Raw genomic sequence first — 20,732 nt, 5'->3', positions numbered from 1 at the left:
CCACTGAAATTTAGAGCCATCTTGGCTCCTCTGAATGACAGAGCATTCCTAGAGAGCCTTCCTTCCTCAAGAGGCTAGACTGGTTCCCTCCTTGTTGTCCTAGGTAAAGGTAAAGGGACCCCTGACCATTAGGTCCAGTTGCGGCCGACTCTGGGGTTGCGGCTCTCATCTTGCTTTACTGGCCGAGGGAGCCGACGTACAGTTTCCGGGTCGTGGCCAGCATGACTAAGCCGCTTCTGGCGAACCAGAGTAGTGCATGGAAATTACGTTCCCACCGGAGCGGTACCTATTTATCTACCTGCACTTCGTGCTTTTGAACTGCTAGGTTGGCAGGAGCAGGGACCAAGCAATGGGAGCTTACCCCGTCGCGGGGATTTGAACCGCTGACCTTCTACCCTAGGTTCTGTGGTTTAACCCACAGTGCCACCCGGGTCCCTCCTTGTTGTCCTACCAGCAGGTAAAGACTGTTTTATGGTGGTGGGCTTTGGGGAACAACTGACTGGGGGTTTTTTTTACTAGATTGTTTACTAGATTTGATCTGTTTTTATTTTATTTTAATTCTGTTATACTTTAATTACTTTTTAACTTATCTTTTTTTAAGCTTTCTGTGTTTTATCCATGTTAGTTTTCATTTTTGTGAGCTGCCTTGAATCCCACTTCTGAAGAAAAGGTGTAGGAAATAAATAAATAAATGATGATGATGATGATGCCCCTAACACCTGAAGAAAATAGAGTCCCAACTGGGTATCAGCTCATCTCACTTCTCTTTGCTTTTCTGCTACTCAAATCTTAATAAGCAGAGAACCAGTGTGACAACATACTTCTTGCGTTTTGAAATTACTAGAAAAGCGGGGGGGTTTTAAATTGAGGAATGCTCCCCTCTTATTTAAAAAACAAAACGGGATTTATCAGCCCAGCACAATATGAACACACAACTTAAGGACTTCGGCAGTACATTTTTATCTTACAAAATGCTGAAGATTTCTTTTTTTAAAAAAAATAGCTGGTAAGGTAAGCTGCACGAAACCATGGAATTAAACAATATGAAACAGTAATATTTCTACTAACATGGCACAGATTTAATTTAGTGAGGAAAAAGACGAAAAAATTTAAGATTTCCTCATTCTAATTTTCTAACGGCATGTCTAAGTAGGAAAAATATAGTTTATTTACAAGCTCTGACCAATTCTGTGCTATAAAAACAGAAGACTTGATATTTTTCACTTTATTAGCTATAGCAGTTCTTCAGAAGCTGAGCCAAGAAATCAAAGTGGAGCCTATTTGATTGATGTTATAAAAGCAATTAAGTCACAGGTTTGTCAAATATGTTAACATTTGGCTCTGCCTCTAGTATGTGTCTATTTTGACTGCAAGTAGTAGAAGTAGTAACATTTAATGATTTACAGACCTTCCATGTCTTAAGGTCTAGTAGCTGAATTAAATCTATGATACCACCCCTTTGCCTTTATTTGCGCATTTGCAGACTGTAGTAACCTTTTAAAAAAATATTCATAACTATTTCTCTCTTCTTAATTCAGTTCTTTTTAGTGGTCCAACAATGAGATTTCAATCACTTGGAGCAAACAAACATTAACGCAACGGCATGCCATGAAATGCAATATTAAATAATAACACATTCTGGTAGAAATTGTCAAGCTTGACAACTAGCCAGGTGAGGGTCCATAAAATTGTCACTACTTTCCAGGCCACCTGAAATGTAAGGAATGTTTTATATTTGAAAAGTGAGAATGTAAACCTTATCAATTTTCATCTGTACTCCTGCTCCGAAGTTAACAACTCACCAAGCAATTTCTTCCTTGGCAAATTGTAAGATGGGACAATTATAACAGATCAACAAACATCTTCTGTTTCAGTCTTACTCATTGCCATAGATCTTGTGGCAATACCTCCTTGTATGGCTCTTGTAGAAACTGGGTAAGCATAGCCTGACTGGTGCGATTGAGGGAATGATCCACTCAGCTCCATAAAAGGTTAAACAGCAGAAAAACATGAATTCCTGATAGATTTGCTATCTTTTAGAATACCACATGGGACTGTATCCCTTTTAATTTTCTGAAAGAACGGGGGTGTGGGGTGGGGGGCTAGGGATCTTTTTTAAAATAAAAAATAAAAAATTGTATTATAGTAAAAGTGAAAACCTTGGATTGCATTTGAACATGGTGATAGAAGAGCACACTAATTGAAGAAAAACCAAGCAACATTATAAATTACATTAAATTTGAAAACTAATAATTCATAATGAACAGCAAAGAAGCTTGAAGTAATTATTTTTCAAAGCAGAGCCTTCTCTTTTTTTTTCTTAAAATGAAAAAATGCTTAACTTTTCTTAAAGAAAGAAAGGGCAACAGAGGAAACAACACTTAAAAAAAATGTAGTCCAAAGGTAAAAATGGGCTCACATAAGCAACTTCAATCCTGCCAGAAATTACCACTCTCATCCCTACATAACAGACTTCAGTTGATACCAGTGCTGTATCAATTCTGGAGAATGAATTACTCAGTGAAAACAAAATTCTAGGTGCTTGAGGCTGCTCAAATTATACCTCAGAAATGGATCTAGCTATCTAAGCCAATATTCCATATGGAGTATCAGCATATTCCTATATGCTATACTACAGATAACTCCCCTTCCCTAGAGAAGTTCAAATCTTGTTTTTTTCCACACACACAGAACAAGAATCTATTTTTTTCCACACACAGAAGAGGAACAACTTCTTTCCTAAATACTGTACACACACACCCTCCACCACAAGTATCTTTTCCCCTCCTGGAATAAAGTGCAGTGCTTTATTTTATCCATAATGCAGGCGTCTGCCAAATAAAATGACTTAATCAGAACAAGGTCTTTGCTTACTGCTAAAGTTTTCATTTTTCTTCACACAACAGTAACACATATTCCCGAAATTAAATTAAATTAAATTAAATTAAACCACCAGGATCACAAAAGCTGCAATCCTCACGTGTTTTGCAATGATCTGAAACAATACCCAAAGTACACTTTACACCAACTGGATCAAACACTCTTCGCTTGGAAACAAAAGCAAAAAAATATGCATGAAGCATTCTTGCTATTTATCCCTTGTGCCAAACACAGATGCTTCTAACAAAGTTGCCCAGTTCAAATCCTTGCAAAAATCACTCCCTGGGGTGGCACAGACTCCAGGAGTATCCGAGGGTGCATACATTTTGCCAGCATACATGCAAACCCTACGATACAGTTATGTTTAAGATTCTCTAAGAGAGAGATGGAAGATGTTTCTTGCTGCAAGATTTTTAAGTGGGCAGCTGCTTAAATTTAGAAAATAAGAAACGAATACTGTATCCCGTCAGGGCTGCTCCCAGACAAGTGGGACATACAAATAAATAGTTGTTCTTCCATGGTTAAGGCACAAACGAAATGAAAATTTACTATTAGGGATATTGCACTGTCTATATGTTCTTCCTATGTTCTATTGCCACCAGTAGGCATGGCATAGCTGATATGAGCAGCGAAGGTCCATTTCTCCTGAGCAGTGAAATGAGAGAGGGCAGGTGGGGAGAGGGAGGGGAGAGAACAGTTGAGACTGTTAAAAAAAGAGAGAGCATTTATTTGGCACTAAACACCTTCTCATTTGAGCACGATTGACCATTACAATCCCTGAAATGTCAAAAAACGAAGTGTTTTAATATTTGCTTTGGATTGGAAGTTTAGAGTGGCAGTGTTTAATTAGGAAGAAAACGTGTTCCTAAAACAGTGTTGAATGAAAAGGGGCTTTATGTCTCTTTGTTTTTAAATTAGCTTTATAATGGCAAATTGCTAAACACCCTTTCACTTAAGGAATATTTTGCTTAAACAGGAGTACCCAGGAAATTCAATTTTTTAAAAATCAACAGAATTATAATATGGTGCCTATGTGTTAAAGTGAAAGTGTGCTGGGCCGTGATAAGCTAACTCGCCTGATGCATCACTGCTAACTCTACACCTGTGGAGGTTGCACTACCTTTACTTCTTAAAAGCCCCCAGGCTTTCTGCAATAAGAAAAAAAAGATGCAATAAGCACAGGGACAGGGACATTGTGCGGATGCCCCATAAAATGTGAGTGAACAGGGCATGACAAGTCCAGGCTAAATGCCTAGTTACACTGCTTTACAACACAATTCTGCTTTCATCCAGAATATTGTGCCACTGGTTTTTAAGCAAGTGCTCTGTTAGAATTTCGACAGCACAGCACAAGTGCACAAAATGTTTCTGTTTAGCCCTTCTGCTTTATTGGCTCCTCCTATTGTTAACAAAAACTTCAGTGACAAGCTTGTTTGTGTACTTTCAGAACTATTTGCTTTGATTATTTGCATCCTTTCCACACATGCCATTAGAGTCAACACAAGTTTGGCGGTTCTTAAATGTCACTGTGTTTTCTTAACAGGTTATTATTTAACCAGCTACAATGCTTCTCTCCAAGCCTTCTAGCAAAGACATCAGATGATATTGTAATCTGCTGTGAAAAGGAATTATGTCTGAGGAATTAAAATGAAAAACACTATTTATATTATCATTAAATTTACTTTTCCTCCAAGCAGCCCTAAAGTGGCATACACTCTTCCCCTCATATTATTCTCACAATAACTCTGCTATGCTGAAAGTAGTGACTGGCCCAAGGTCACCCCGTGAGCTTCATGGCTGAGTGGGGATTTGAACCCTGGTCTCACAGGTCCTAGTTCAACACCCTAACCACTACGCCATGCAGGCTCAGTGTGTATCCAGATCACATTCTGAACCCACGCCATTTTTAGGTGAGCTAAAGAGCCCTTCAAGCAAAGGGCTGGGTGTGTTGCAATTATGCTCAAAGTTCCACAAGACTTTTGTAAACTGTGGATCAAGCTATCAGAGCAAAGAGCATGCCATCAAGCACTTTGCAACTTACCACACTAACAATGCACAAGTCCCCCCTCCCCCGCTTTCTCCAAATGACCTTACAGATGAAACATTTCGAGATGTGACTAAACAGGCCAATTTGCACATCAATCCTCCTTACGCTACTTCCGATATCAAAATAACCTTCCAAGATACCTTTTGTCTCCTTAATGAGAAGATGGAATTGGGCTGTCAACTGTATTAAGTACTGTGGGGTCATGAAACAAAAACCTCTTATTTTCCCTAGCGAAGAAAATAAGTTCACTGCAACCGAAGGCGGCTTTTTCCATCGAGACAAGCAGCTTTGTGGGTTGCAAGTGCAAAAGTCAACCATGTGTACTAATTCTCACTAATCATTCTGCAAGGTGAGCTCCCCAGTGACTCAAAAGTCAAGGAATGTCAACTGCAGCGCAAACAGCAAAGCGCAACTTTGCATGTGACACCGAACCAAATTCCAGAAGGACAATGTACCTGTTGAGCCGCTCAAAACACTTGTTCCTATTCTCGATTGTCGCCGTCTCTCGTTTTAGAAAAAAACCCCAACGCGGCATACAACAACTCCTTAGCTGGAATCAGTTTACGTTTATAAAAAGCAAACAAACCCCCAAACCTTTATAACAATGGAAGCTAAGGGCAAAACAAAACCCTCATTAAGGCAGCAGTCCTACATGCACTTAGCTGTGGCTTAAGTCCCATTGAAATCAGTGGGTTGCACTTGTAAGCAGACATGCCTCAGGCTGCACTGCAAATCAAGCTACTGCTGAGCAGATATAAGTGAATATTGAAATGGAAATCTGCTGTCCTGTTGAACAGAGGACAATAGAGCCAGTGTATGTTTCCACCTATCTCCTGCCTGTGTTATACTTCAACAGGTGACTTCATGATTATCCCAGACTCAATAATTTTGGGGGCTTGTGTACTGGAAGGCCTGGAGGGAGTCACCAAGACAGCATTGCACTTCGTATTGCTGCTTCCTTCCCTCTCCGTAGGATGAATCCATCTCACTGGTGTAAAAATCAGCAAAAGTCAAAATGAAGGACAGAACTTGCAACCTAGAGTCTGTGAGTCTTTCGTGGAATGTTTTCTTTTCTTTTTCATGAGGCAGAAATCTAAAAAGGGGGCAGCATGAGCAGGGAAACAGAAGCTTCTTTTTTCCTGTGGGAAGACATATTCTTCACCCTTCCTCCACCAAGTGCTTTTCTCACCCATAAGGGAAAAAGAAGTGGCAACCGTATCTTTTCATGACGGAGGGTATAAAAGAGGCAGTTTTCATCTGAAAAAGGATTAAGAAGCTCCTCTTTTCCTTCAAACTGTAGCCTCAGCAGCTGCACCGTGTAAAACAACAACAACAGCAGAACTACTGTATACCTATTGCGTAACGCTGCGGTAAGGCTTTCAAAATTAATCATCCACTGGCCTAGGTCTAGACTAACCACAGTCAACAAGTGGCTTTATTTCTGATGTTCAGGTGTGAGTGCCGTTGCTTATGTAGCCGAAACAGCACAATCCACCCCAAGGGGGAAGTATCAGCAGACTTGAGAGAGAGCCCCCAGGTCTGCAGAAGTACAAAAACACCTCCAGAGGAAACTAACCCCAAGAAGGACTGGCCACAGAACACCCTTGCTTCCTGTTGAAGGAAAAAATGCAACATTGAAAGGGCAGTGGGAAGGGAAGGGATCACAGCTGATTAACACACGGAACAGAAAGACTTCACACACACACACTTCAACATTTTGTTGCCGGTTTGTTAAGCCTGTGTTTAGAAGAATGAGGGAAAACGAGAGAGAAAGAGACAATATAGAGAGAAAGACAATACAACCAGGACCTATGGACGAAGGGTAGGATACAAGATTAAAAAATAAGAATGAAATGAAATGAATATGGAGGAATTACCATCTCTATCCATGCTGCCAACTTTGAAAGACCTACTGGAACATAAACAAAACAAGGCCACCCATAAAGAGACAACACAAGTCTCATCCTACCTACCTGGCACTGTTGTCTGCCCTCTAGTTAAACACTTCAATTCAAAGAAAGCGCTGGGCTGTTTGCCACCAAACACTGACTGCCAGGAAATTATGCAGAATCACATAATTAATTTTAGAGTCTGGGTGCCGGCTGAAAGATCCAGCATACACAGCACTTTTTTTTGGAAATACGGCTATGAAACGGTTCTCTTTCAGAACATGACTGAGCCATAAGAAGGTACTAAATTGATACCTGTGTCATTACTTTATTTTCTTAAGTGTTTTTTTTTGCAAAGTATCCATTATTTAGAATTAATTAGGAAAATCAATCGGCTGCACAAACTGACACAATGTAAATTGGCCATAAATGGTGCTATAAAAATGAATAATAATAATTTGTCTGTCTGCTATTGGGCTTTTGGTCATTTGGAAATCTTTCTTCTGCATCCCCAAATATTTTATTTCGCTTAAAGTTTTATCACTGTGCATTTTGTGCCTGCGAACAAAAAAAGATCCATGGTCTTTCCTTTTTTTAAAAAAAGAAAAATGCTCCTTGAACGCTCCTTCAGTTACAGAACAGGTGAGCCTACTTGGCACTGTGTGACAGGTCACTGATCAAACAGAACAGGCAGACATTGCCCCCACCCTTAGGAGAACTGTGCAAAGCTAAAGCTTGTCAGCCTGCGCTGCACTGAAGAACATACACCGCTTTCTCTAGGCACAGCTGCACGAGTCTCTTCTCCTCCTGATATTACGGTAGTTTGCTGTGATCCGTTTTGTGCTTCCACGTTCTTTTCAGCAGAGATATAAATTGCTTTAGAGAGTGACCTCATCCTTCTTATGACAGCAAGAAATTTACCAGTCAGCTTGGAACGCCACCAGCCCTGCCCTGCCCCAATGATCAAAGCCGGTTTAAATGAACAGCCTTCTCTGTCTTCAAAATGGCACTCATCTTTGAACAAGAGTTCATTTCATGTACAAAGGATTTATTTTAATTGCTTGAATAAAATCAATACTCCTTGATAGAGCGCTGGTTATAATTATATAAACCGATGTTGCAAAACTAAGCAGCGGGGATATTGTCACTTAAAGAGAATGGAACGCAGGTCGTTCAGCAAGATACCACCCCAGGAAGGCAAAACGGACTGCAAAACAGAACGCCTTTTATATACGGCATACATTTGGGAACGCACGAGGCACTCAGTTAATATCACAAAGCCTAACAACACTATGGCAACAAGCAAGCGCGAATCGTTTTTGCCATTTTGCAGAGCTGGTATTATGGCCTGAAAGGGAACATTAGCGAGTGAAATGTAGGCGAGGGGGGCATAAAAGACGAGAAGGACAAGGCAGAGTAGGTGCCACGATGAATTTGTGAGTCGAGCCAACTTTCAAATACACATTGTATTTAAGCAAGCCTATAAGTGTTTGCAAGCAAGCGATTAAACTGCCAATACTGCAACAACAACATTGTATTGTATTACATTGTATGTAATCAAGTCTATCATTTTACCAAGTGCACTTTTAAAATGCCAAGATAGTTACAAGAGTAATAATAACAAATATAGCAACATTGTATGTAACTTTAGCAAAGGGAGAGCTTTAAAATACCAAGCTATTACTACTACAACTACTATTAATTTTGTTATTATTACAACAAAAATTATTAAACCGTTAAATTAAATAATAAAAGCACTCAAAATGCTCAACCTGTTACCATTTAAGAGCCACCTTCAATTGACTGCTTAAGGAAGGAACCAACAGGCTCACAAGCTTAAATGCTTAATCTTTGTGGTTCTGTTCCTAATAAATGCATCTCAGATAAAACAAATATAAAGAAGATACTTACACAGCCACCAGCGACAATTTCTGCTGCTAAAGGAACAGAACCGTCTCTCGCCATAAATTTGTCTCTTATAAAATCGTTTACCTTGGAAAACAAAATTTCAGTCAAATGAAGGAAGAAAACATGTCCCATTATTTTTTTAACAAAAGAATACCAATTTTCATAAGTATGAATTCTATGGCTTTCATCAATATCGTATGTATACTTAGAAAATAGAGAGAGGACTGCTCCATTTAAATCAGATTTACAGCACAGCAGGAGAGTTTACATATCAGCAGGTATATTCATCTATTTAAAAAATAGCTTAGTTTAAGCATTAGTCTAAAATATTTTTGAACATTTCTTCAAATATGTTCCACTGTGTGGGAGCCTCATCTTGAAAATAAGCTGTAATGATTTCAATTATCATTTCAATGATTTTCTAGTTTACTGCTAAGATAGTGCACACAAGATTTCAGACTAAAATTAAAAGTATCCTTATTTGGTATTTATGGATTTCTTAGTTGCTTTTCAACTTTAAGTACTACAGGAAATAAGTAATGTAAGGAACATGAAAATATATGAACAGGACTTCTTTTTTTTGTACAAGGTTTTCACTCTATGTCATGGTTATTTATATTAAAGTACAAGGCAATGAAGATGAAGGGGGCTGCTATTGAGCCGAACATTTCAAATGAGGCTGTTAGATGATGGGCTTTAGCTAGACTCTCATCCAAAACACATAGAAACACACTCCGTGCTACCTGCAGCGCCCAGAGGCAAGATATGAACACAGACTGCATTCTGCAAGTATAACTTTATCAAAGGAAGGTATGCACTTATGCAGGCTTTAGGCAAACAACCCCCTAAGTCTTCTCACTGGGAAATTCAAAGATACAAAAATAAGAGATTATATACGATAAAGGATTTTGTATTGTACTTACAGTAAGTTTTATGGCCTTTTCTGGGGCTACTCCCAATAATTGTGGCAAAAGACCTGTAAATATAAAAGGAGCAAAAATACATATTACGGAATGTATCATTAAGTTGGCAAATAAACAGCTATGTAAAGTTGGCCACCTAAAAAGAGGGAGGGCCATTTTTAGGGCAATTTTCTACTCTTATGTTCAACAGGAGCATCTAGACACATCATTATGATTTTTTTTAACCACCTAAATGAAAATTATCATGGTTCGGAACTGCGGCTATTCAAACACCACCATATATCTCCATTATAATGACTTAGAATTCAGAGTAAATGGTGAAACACAATTCAGAAACCTGCCCTTTACAGATTTCCCTTGGGCTCATTCAGAAGCAATGCATTAGCTTGTTGCTGTATCTTCAGAAACCTAGAGTCTCGTCTGTATGCATGCATTGCCAGTCTGGGGTTAGCAAAGATGGTACACAGCTTTTTCATCACACTGTCTTAAGAGACAAGACCAAAAAGCCCATCAGCTGAACATTTCACCTGTTCCATAGATTCCCTTATGAATCTTGTAGGGTTTCAAGAAAAGGTTGTGGAAATAGTGTGTGAGAGAAATGACTTGAACACTCCCAGGTGCTTCAGTTATCACCAGCAACAAGATCTGCAGCCATAAGGAAATAGCCAACGAGAAAGAAAGCAGGCCAAGCCACGTCAAAATTATTTTGCAGCTACAGCTCAGTGGTCAAGCACATGGTTTGCATGCAAAAGGTCCCAGTTCAATCCTTTGAATTTCCAGTTAGCAGGTAGCAAGCCTGGCTGGGGAAGACCTTGGGCTCAAAGCTTTAGAGAGCCCCAGTGTGTCAGGCAGAGACATATTCAGCTACAGAGTAATGGTCTGCTCAGGATAAAGCATATTCCTGTGTTCTTCATGGATGATTTTAAGTTCACATAATAGTTTGTCCTGGCCAAACGATTTGCTATTTAAAATTTAAGCTCAGGTTATTTACCTAGCCATACACAAAATATTTGCTTTTTTAAAGTTACAAGCGCTATGATAAACAAGCAGGTAGCTGTAAGTCTTTCGTTGAATGCTGAATTTCTGCTACGGATTGTTGGGCAATCTTGAAGAAAGGATTGAAAGCCAAGTGCTGCATAAAATGTTCTTTACAAAACGGAAAAAAGTGAGGAGGAGCTTAATTTTACAAATGTTTTAGGGTTATTTGCCATTTGCTTAAGCAACTATTTCTGAGAAAGTCAACACAACAAAAATTTACAATTATACATATTTTCATGTTTGAGTAAAAAAAACAGCTCACTATTTCTGAACAAACTTCAAGAGGCGTCTCTCAAGGCAGATGAGAGAATAAAGAGGCATTATGGTTATTCCACCACTTTGCTCTTTTTGCATCAGCTTTTCGAGATTTCTGTTTATGCTTGATTTTGGAGCAAACCAATTTTGCCGCAACTACTTTTGCCTGCTATTTGAGAAGGCACTAAGTCTGGTTTTCTTTCAAGCTCAGAGTTGCTGGAAAGCTACTAAAAAAAAAAAAGTACTGTATTTCCTCTTGCATTTACAGTCTCCCTGCTCAGTGATTGTGATTGTGGGAATCAAAATAGCTCTGTACCTCCAGTAGAGTCTGGAGTACTTAAAACCTGTTGGTTTTAATAGGATTTTAGCATTTGCAACATCTTTGGATTGTGCCTATTATGTGTATTTAAGCCCCCCATCCCACAGATGCAGGCTATGATGATTACTCCTGCTTACTTCCTTAGTATTTTAAGTGTGAAACCAAGGCAACCTCAGTCCATTAGATGTATGCCAGATTCAGGCAGAATGGCAAAGCCTGGTTGGTCCTTCCAAGAGCACGGCCAACCTTGGACTCATGTGCTCCCCCTCCTCTCTTTTTTGTGAATGATTGAAGGGGATTTAAGGCTTCCAAGTTCCAGTTTGTAACAAACCACAGTTGTGTGTAAAAAAAAAAATCCCATGAAACTGGTTTGTAAAAAACCACAATTAACACACCAGGGAATCAGTCCTGGATTACAGTTTGATAACTAGCAGCTTAGGAATATATATGCTACTAAAGATGCTGGAAATGATGTAACTTGAGATACATTACATGAATACTGCTTTCATCACTTTCTTGAAGATCTTCACATATATGGATGGATGCAAAGGAACTTTGGTGTGAGTGGAAAGCACAAGGTGGAACATAATTTCTGCCAGCTCCCCTCCATTTACACCTCTTTGTGCAACAACCCACATTGTTCCCAAGTGTACCCCGACCTTCAGCTTTTTGAACGGTCACAGGGCATGGAAGCGCTCATGGTTTGTTCCTCCCAAACCATGATTGGGAAGCCAAGAACAAACCTTGGCCTCAGATGGTTTGGCTGGAGAGAAGCGTCACAAAAAACTGAGTTGGACATGCAGTAAGCTAAGGAGAAGGAAGAAACAGAGGGGTTGATGGGAGCCTAGGTTAGAGGAGGGGACAAACTCTCCTTTCCACCCTAACTTCCACCACTCTGGAAGGAGGAGCAGAGATGCTGGCTCCCCTTTCCAACCCTCCTGTGGAGCGGAGAGCCTCGACGGAGCCTGCCGAGGGGTTTGATCAGCCAAGGGAGGAGAAAGAACAGGAGGAGGCAGAGACTGAGCAGGAGCCTGAAGAGGAAGGTGCAGCCTTGCCACCTAGAACCAGGTGCCGACTTTGCAGGTGGGAACAAACGGACCCACCTGTGCCAACAGAGGCATTTGCAATCCTGACATTCCCGGAAGTCGAGCAGATCATCATGCCTCATCTTTAAGAGTCACTTTTTAAAGGGGCCCCTTTGCTGCTTCTGTCCAGTTCTGAACTTCTTGCCCTGTTCCTGAACTCCTGAACCATATCTCCTGAGCTTTGTTTCTGATGTTGAGACGGAACCATTACTTGCCTGAATAAAAAACCCTTTCTTATTTTCAAGTAAACGTCTCTGTCTACATGTGCTGGGTGGGAGCCAGGGCACTCTAGTTAAGAGCTGAATTTCCCAAGAAGCTGTGATTCGGCAGACTCACACTGGAATCTCTCTTTGTTCAAGTCTGCTTGTCTTAAGATCGGTGTCCTGGGAGGTTGTCAGTGTCTTACACCAGAAACCAGGTGGGGTCTGGAAAACGTGGTTTGTGGGTCCCTGCTCTTTGGGATTCAAATAAGATTGCCCTGAAGTCCAGACTGATTCAAAGCAGATCCCTTTCCCAGTATTACTGTAGGCAAGGAATGGCAGCAGTGACACCTCCAGAGTTAGGTGTTAATAGATGTTGCTGTACACACAGACAGCTGTGGCTGCCGCTATTCTTGGGAAGTGCAGTTCCCAAAGCTTATCTTAGAAGCTTTGGTGAGCATGCCCTGTTTCCTGGTGTCTCTGGAAAGGAAAAGACACAGCAGGAAATGCTTGTACTGGGGTGGTATGAACAATTCACAGTGGCCTGCCGTCCTCAGCAATGGGACCTGCCAGATGGCAACATCAAAGCAATTTTCCCTGTCTGTGCATATCATTTCTGTGGATCACAGGTCCTGCCTCTGCAAGAGAGGTACAGCCACTGCAATTGATGCACCAGTTCATGATAACCAGCAGCCATTTATTATGTTTATTCTGAAGCTATACTGTTGACACCATGACCGCTTTTGCTATTTGTGTCATACAAATATGCTAATGGCAAGGTATTATGTAGCATCAGATGGCCCTAAATGTTCCTGATGGCACTGCAGGCTTTGGAGCAGCTATGCATAGCTCCTCTATTGTTTCCAGTTAAGACAGACCGATCAGTCCAGTCCACAACAGCAAACTGAGATGATGAGTATAAAATCAAGGGCTTCTGAACAGCAGGTAAAAAGCTTTCCTAAGGATTATTGATTTATATAACTTATACGCTGCTTAAGGAGGCTCATCCAAGACAGAACGTAACTTTTTAAAAACCCAAGCGAACGTAATACATCAAGATACCACAAAAATTCAACAGGAATTGATTGAAGATGTTAAGCTGCTGCAATAAAACCCAACTGAGTATAAAAACAGAACACCGAACAGTAAGATCTAAAGATTTCTTAAGAGTCAGGGAAAGCTTGTCTAAACAGATACGTTTTCAGCAGACGTTTAAAGCCCACCCCAGTTGACACCTCCCAAATTGCACAAGGCAGGGTGTTCCAGAGGGTACTATTACCATCTTACACTTATAGCAAAATCCTAACCATGTCTACTCATAAGTGAGTCCTACCGAATTCAGTGGAGCTTATTCCCAGGTGAGTGGGGTTAGGAATGCAGCCCACGTCGTTTCTGTAAATGCCTTGTGGCAGACAGGGCTGGAAAAAGAGATCCAATCGATACTGGGAGTGATCAGGGCAATAAAACTCCTCTTTGGACGCCACAACTCAATCCTGGAGAATTTTCATTCTGAGTTAAGTTCTTCTGAACAGGGTGATATAGAAATCCATGCCGGCAGCAAGTCCCTCTCTTGTAAACTCACACCAAATTGGGGGGGGGGGTGGAGACAACACTTGGTATACTGACCTCTGTAGAGCCCAAAGAACCCTTCATAGCGTAGCACTTTCTTAAAGCAATCAAAGCTGTTCTTGTACATCAGCTCTCCAATAAACGACCCAGTGGAGCGCTGGTTCTGCATCCGGGTTTTCACAAGGTCAATGGGATACACTGCCGTGGCTCCAACAGCTACATGGAAGTAACGCAATTTTTTTAAAAAACAAGAGCATTTCTCTAGCAAGCTTCGCTGCACTGGGTTCATTCTAAGCTTGTACATGGACGGACGATCACCCTGCAAGTATCGCAGGGCTTGCATGCATCTCTTCCATCCTTTGAACTGTAATATCCCTGCACTATTCACACATAAGAGGGAGATATCAGCAGGGCCAGGGTGGGTAAAAATAGGGGGAGGTGGAGCACCTCCCCTCAAGAAAACTGCTAAATGAGAATTGAGTGTGCTCACTGGGCATGGAATGCTGACTGGCTCTTGGGGTGGGAGAATATTGAAAAATTGGGGAAGGGGTAGGATGGAACGGAGTATCCCGTACAAGGGTATAGCTGGCTGGAATCTCAACTGGGAGCACACCACTAGAACATTTTCGTTGCAAACTCCACTTGCGATTCACAAAGCGCACTCTACGGAATCCCAAAATCAGCTTATGGTCCTATAAAACATCTGGAGGGCAGAAGGTTTGAAAAGGCTTCCCTAAATCTGGGGAAAGTACCAAAAAAAGCCAGGGAGAGCTCACACCATTTTTGGTAAGCTGGTCACAAGCTGCAGAGCTCTGTATACAATGAAGGGAAGGGAAGGTAGAAGAGAAGCAAGTGGAAAGGTATTCTAAAAGTTCTTTTTGTGCACCCGATTCCCTCACTCACCTCCAGCAATGGAGCCAAGGGCAAACCTGTACGCAGATTCCGCTACCTGGATGAGAATGGGACGTGACACGTCGCTTGGAGCTTGCTGCAGGTAGTGGAGTTTGGGGAGAAGATTTGGGAAGAGAAAGGCAAAGGGGGAAAGTTAGACTGCGGCCGAACAGCAATACAGTAATGACAAATCGAGGATCAAGTACGAAAGAGGAAATTTAATGACTACAATATTGTAATCAGCTCTATTCTACTTTTACTCCTAGGAACAAAACGGAACACAGGTAGGATGTTAAGGTGTTCTCCCATCGAGGCACTGACTCAAGGCAGCTACTACATCATGGGACTTTTGTCTGTGCCCTTGCTGTTAATGCAGCGGGTAACACTTCCTTGTTCAGGATTAAAAGGGAGCATCAACCAGTAGTATGCAATGAGTCCTCCGCACAGCAAACTGAGACTCAGATACTTTATTACAGTGCAATCCTATACATGTCTACTCAGAAGGAGGTCCCACCGAGTTCATTGACAACCGCAGCCAAGTGAATTATTCAAAGGTTTAAGTGGTCACAATTCTGGGCACCTAGAAAATGTCCCAGCCTGCTTCCAGTTTTGAGCCAAATCACGATCTCAACACTGCTCCTGCTCCTAGGCTGCTTTTGAGGAGTGTCTAAATACATGAGGCACGCAAGAAAATAAAAATAAAAATATTTTCCATCATGGCTTTGTGTTACACTGGCCTGGGCTGCCATAGGGGCAAGAGATATTAAAACAAGTGTTGTGGAGTCTTTCTTGCCAACAGACCACAAAGAAACCAGGTTGGGTTTCTGAAACAACAGAAAACGTATTTTTGGGTTTACTATACTACTACTGGTTTTTTTTGTTTTTTTAAATCCAAATGTACCAAATGTTTTAAAATCCCATAAGCAAAGAATTGCTTATAGCTGTGAAAAGATTAGCTATTGCATTTGAACATCTCTCTTCTCAAAATAAAAGAGATACAGAACCTGGACGTATTGGTTGACGTCCAAATCACTGCAAATTTAGCTCTGACATACATAAGAGCGCTTTCCATTTTTGCTTCTCCTAAGAGCAGCCTCTCATATAGCTGCATAAAATACTGTTCTTTAAAGCTTCTGTGCAATATGCTTGGTGTATCCGGCTTGGTCTTGTCCACTGAGACTGGCAGCTTCTCTTTGGACAGGAGACAGCCTAACTGGAAAAGCCAGGAATCAAACCTGGACCATAGGTATGCAAAGCACTGTGTGCATGCCTCAAGAACTGCCTTTCCTGGACCCTGCAATCGTCATCACAGGCCCTTCTTCGTGTGCCTCCTCCATGAGAAGTCCAGAATGCAGCAACACGAGAACAGGCCTTTTCTGCAGTGGCTCCCTGCTTGTGGAATGCTCTCCCCAGGGAGGCTCGCCTGGAGCCTTCCTTACATACATTTAGGCACCAGGCAAAAACATTCCTCTTCTCCCAGGCCTATAGCCTTTTAAACTGAAGTGGTAGGGGCAGGTTAACATTTCTGTTTGTTAGAGTGTTGTATACATCGGCCCAGTATACCTGAACTACACCCCCATTGTTCAGCCCAGACACTGAGGTCCAGCTCCGAGGGCCTTCTGGTGGTTCCCTCACTGCAAGAAGTGAGGTTACAGGGAACTAGGCAGAGGGCCTTCTCGGTAGTGGCACCCACCCTATGGAACGCCCTCCCATCAGATGTCAAGGAAATAAACAACTATCTGACTTTTTCAAGACATCTGAAGGCAGCCCTGTTTAGGGAAGATTTTAATGTTTGATCTTTTATCACTTTTTTATTATTATTAATATTCTGTTGGGAGCTGCCCAGAGTGACTGGGGAAACCCAGCCAGATGGGCAGTGTATAAATATCATCATCATCATAATCATCATGCATTTTTGTGTATTTATGTCATCATCATCATCATCATGCATTTTTGTGTTTTTATATTGTAAACTTCCCTATGATCCACAGATGAAGGACAGTATAGAAATTTAATAAATAACAATAATTGTTCTCTTCCACTGAGCTTCAGCCCTGCTCCACAATTTTTGAAAGTTCTTGCAAGGCATAGGAGTTTCTGTGGGAGGTGAACAGGGCGAAAACTGTGCATAAAAGCAGCTTGCTGGATTTCAACCACAGATCACCACTGAGAGCATAAGAAAAAAAACCTAAGGAATTGCGCATTTCAAAGATCTGCTTGAGAAATCCACTTTTGCATGTGTTGTTGCTACCTGCGCTTATATTCCAGGCTATTTCTAGAGACCAGTCTACTCATTACAACCCCCTTCAGCTGCTGATCACGGCACAAAGCATTTCCACGGTGGTTTCTCCAGGCAGAAGCCGTAACCCTGCGGTACCGCTGATCATCTGCACTGCGCAGAAAGTCTTGATGCGGGTGCCAAGAATGTAATGCTGTGTGGGAAAGCTACCACATCCATGAAGCAGTTTTTCGGTGTGGGGCTTAAACATGTGCAGACGGACGCTTATTCTGTACCTCTCTCGGTAACCTTTGAGACAGGTTTTAGGAGTCAGCTACTAGGAGTGTGTATCCTAACACGCTCGCTCCTAAGGCGAGGCTAAAAATATGCTGTTTGTAGGGTGATGCTGCTGGGGGGGGGGCGGTAGGGGAGGGGAGGAAGCAGCCAAGTGAGAAGGGCCTGGCTCAAGGCCTATTAGACCCAAAAATGTAGCCTGCATCAACTCATTGTGGTCAAACTGGCGTCTCTGTACAGACCCAGAGCATAGAAAGGGGTGGCGGTGGGGGGGGGGAGGGAACCCTCCAGCTCTCAACACACAGAACTCGGTTTGACTTTAAGTGATAGTTTCAGAAAAACAGAACTACACCCAGGTCTGTGTCAGCTTTCAATATACGAAAGAGACCAATAAAAGTTTTTGTTTTTTTTTTAAAGTTGGCAGAGACTCTTTTTTGTGTGTGTGTCTTTTGCACTGCATCGTTTTCCAGTATCTCCCCTTTCCAGATACAAACATTTAAAAATTAAGGTTAATTTTTAAAAAAATCCCGAACAAAAACAAAACAAGGAACACCACACAGCACTTGGGTTTCTTTTACAGTCTTAAAAGATTTGAAACGATTGTGACAGACTAAACAAAACCATCATTCATTTCAATAGGCGGCTGAAGACAGAATGCAACAGAGAGGCTGTGAAACAGAAGATTTAACATCTTCCCAGGATAAACTGTAAAGCATTACTTCCTTCATTAAACATATTTGGAGACAGGATCAGGGAGGGCTAAGTCAGCTAGTTTACTAAGGTTGGAATCCTATATCTACAAACTTGACATTACAGAACTGCACTATTGGTGAACCAACATTCCCTTCCCTGCTGCATATTGTTAGCGAGAGACCCTTACTTACTTGTTTGTTTTATCTTTTCTATCAGATCACTCATGCTTCAACTTTCTAAATGGAAAGGGGAACCCACACACACACGTGCACACACCCCATACTTTTTATTTTCCAGCTAAGCAAAGTTGTGAGCAAATTATTTTGCTTTTAAAAATTAACAATCGAGGGTTGTATCTAACATCAGTCAAATTCGGAGTAGACCCTTCAAAATTAACAGACGGGACTAACTTAGGTCCATTTGTTTGAATGGGCTTACGCTGAGTAGAACTTCACTGGATGCAACGCCTTGCTTCTCATACTGAACCTGCAAGGGTGTTGATGTGATTTAAATATGACATACTGGGCAAATCTTGTGGGCTTGCTGCTGCAAAAGAAAGAAATAAGTTAACGCAGGCCTTCATATTATCCCCACTTGTCTCCTCACCTGTCTCTGAGCCTCAGCCAGGTTGTACGGCAGGGTGCCCTCCTCCAGAGGAGCAATTCTTTCGATGTCAGCCATCGTCATGCGCCTGGGGAAACAAGTGATCACAAAAAAATGAAATTTGCACTGGACACCAGGAGGAAAGTTGCCAGCAGCAACGGGCAGTATTCTGTTCACTCATACGTATTCCGATGTTGTTGTTGTTTTTCATTTTCTTTGCAAGCAAAGAAATGGGTAATTTTCAACTTACCCCCGTGGCTCATATAAATCTGCTAACTGGAACAAGATGTCAACTTCCATGGGTGTAACCTGGCCAAATTTCTGAGCTGCCAGAACAAACTCCTCTGCAGTAGAAATTGGGGGTGGAGGGAGGGAGAGAGGAAAATATAGAAGGGGAAACTAATCAAACAACACCAAAAGTTATCCACAAATATCCTAGAATCACTAACGTTTTTTAGTATTAAACCAATATGCTGCAAAAGAAGAAGAAAACACCGCAAATAGCATGCCCGCCACTGTGTAAATGTATGTTTTAAATACTCTATCCATCATGCAAACAGGAGAAGCAGTCTGGCCTTATAGCTTAGTGCTAACAGCAGGATTTAGGATATTTGACATACGGTATCAATCAGTTGTGGGTCAGAGTGGGGGAGTGGGGGAAGGAGACAGCAATGTGGAACTTTCTTCTTGCTTGTGCCGTCCCAGTAGGGCTGCATTAATAGAGGGTTGGCACTGCCGAGGGAGTTCTCTATAAAAGTGGTTAGATAGAGCTGATAACATCTTGTTCCAAACTTGTAGATCAGCTTACTGCAATGCCAATACAAGTTTGTGGAATTTTTCAACTAGCCTTGAAGGTCACTTTAATAGGCTGCCAATTTGGCACGACTCCTAGGAAGTTTTCTGAAGCCTTTAAAACATCTTTACGTCGACTGCTCATTCGATCCTGCTTTTTAAGACCTCCATCTCTCCAAAATAAAAAAAAAAGTTTCTTTTAAAGAGAGGTAGGAAAACTAATTGTAATGGACAAAGCAACTGAAAATGGAAAGGCACAAGGACAGCTAGGCTTGGAGAGTTCCTTTTACCGCTGTCAAAGCATCTCACTTGATATCCTGAAAAGCTGACCAGTGGGGAGGGAGGGAGGGAGGGAGGGGGGGAGGGAATAACTGTTCCAGATTAAGGTTCATATCCACATTTTAACTAACCTTTAGTAACTTCCACGTCTTTTCTATGTCCAGCCAGAGTACTATAGATTTTTCTAATGAGTTCCATGTTATTAAGAAGGGTATTAAATCCATTAAAATAGGAAAAACTGACTTGATGAGAAGTGGTTCCTCCAGCAGCCTAGAACAGAGAAAGCAATGAGGAAAGCAGGAAGAGAAAAAAGGATGTTAGATGTATCTGGATTTGTTCATTTTATTTTTTTAAAATCATACCACTTGGAACTTTGGTGGGGAGAGGGGAGAACACTTTGGGAATCATGTTGGAGTTTTCTTTTAATTTAAGAAAAACAGCAATAGAAGTAGCAAGGGATTTTAGAAATGCAAAATGAAAAAAGCCTATTATAGATTCTAAAGTTACTGGAGCTAATCATGACCAGCATGCAAGCTGCCCCCCCCCTTCCAGGGAAACCTAAACAAATACATATGCAGGATTATAACAACATGGCCAGTGGTAATTTACAGAGTTCAAGTTTCAATACTGTTTCAGTCGAAAATGTTTTATAAGTTGCTTTATTTCTTCTAATGAGCAAATCTCAAAGGCTTAAAAATGCCAAGTATGTTACAGTTGGGGGGGGCAGGATAAAAAAAATCAATCATGCTATGGGGGTTGGGAGGAATGGGGCTGCTTTAATATTTAAATCCAGAGAGCACCATATCACCTACATCCGATAGTGAAATCCTCTCTGGGTTTCTCCAACTT

The 20,732-nt window shown here is 41.3% G+C and overlaps 1 protein-coding gene across 3 annotated transcripts in view; it reads right to left on the bottom strand.

Moving 5' to 3' along the window:
• The window catches only part of SLC25A13 (solute carrier family 25 member 13), a 109,552-nt gene that overhangs the window by 27,188 nt on the left and 61,632 nt on the right, over positions 1–20,732 (bottom strand). For all 3 annotated transcript variants that reach the window (XM_081164586.1, XM_081164585.1, XM_081164587.1), the window contains 7 exons: positions 20,015–20,153; positions 19,063–19,156; positions 18,816–18,900; positions 15,017–15,101; positions 14,171–14,329; positions 9,648–9,700; positions 8,728–8,808 (listed from right to left, as the gene is read on the bottom strand). In XM_081164586.1, coding sequence (XP_081020712.1) covers positions 8,728–8,808; positions 9,648–9,700; positions 14,171–14,329; positions 15,017–15,101; positions 18,816–18,900; positions 19,063–19,156; positions 20,015–20,153 — 696 coding nt within the window. The remainder of the gene's footprint in view (positions 1–8,727; positions 8,809–9,647; positions 9,701–14,170; positions 14,330–15,016; positions 15,102–18,815; positions 18,901–19,062; positions 19,157–20,014; positions 20,154–20,732) is intronic.

The sequence above is a fragment of the Podarcis bocagei genome (assembly GCF_964188305.1).
Source record: "Podarcis bocagei genome assembly, chromosome: 12".
NCBI classification, from domain to species: domain Eukaryota; kingdom Metazoa; phylum Chordata; class Lepidosauria; order Squamata; family Lacertidae; genus Podarcis; species Podarcis bocagei.
The sequence above is the reverse complement of the archived record's forward strand: the minus strand, read 5'-3'. Positions and strand labels throughout refer to the sequence as shown.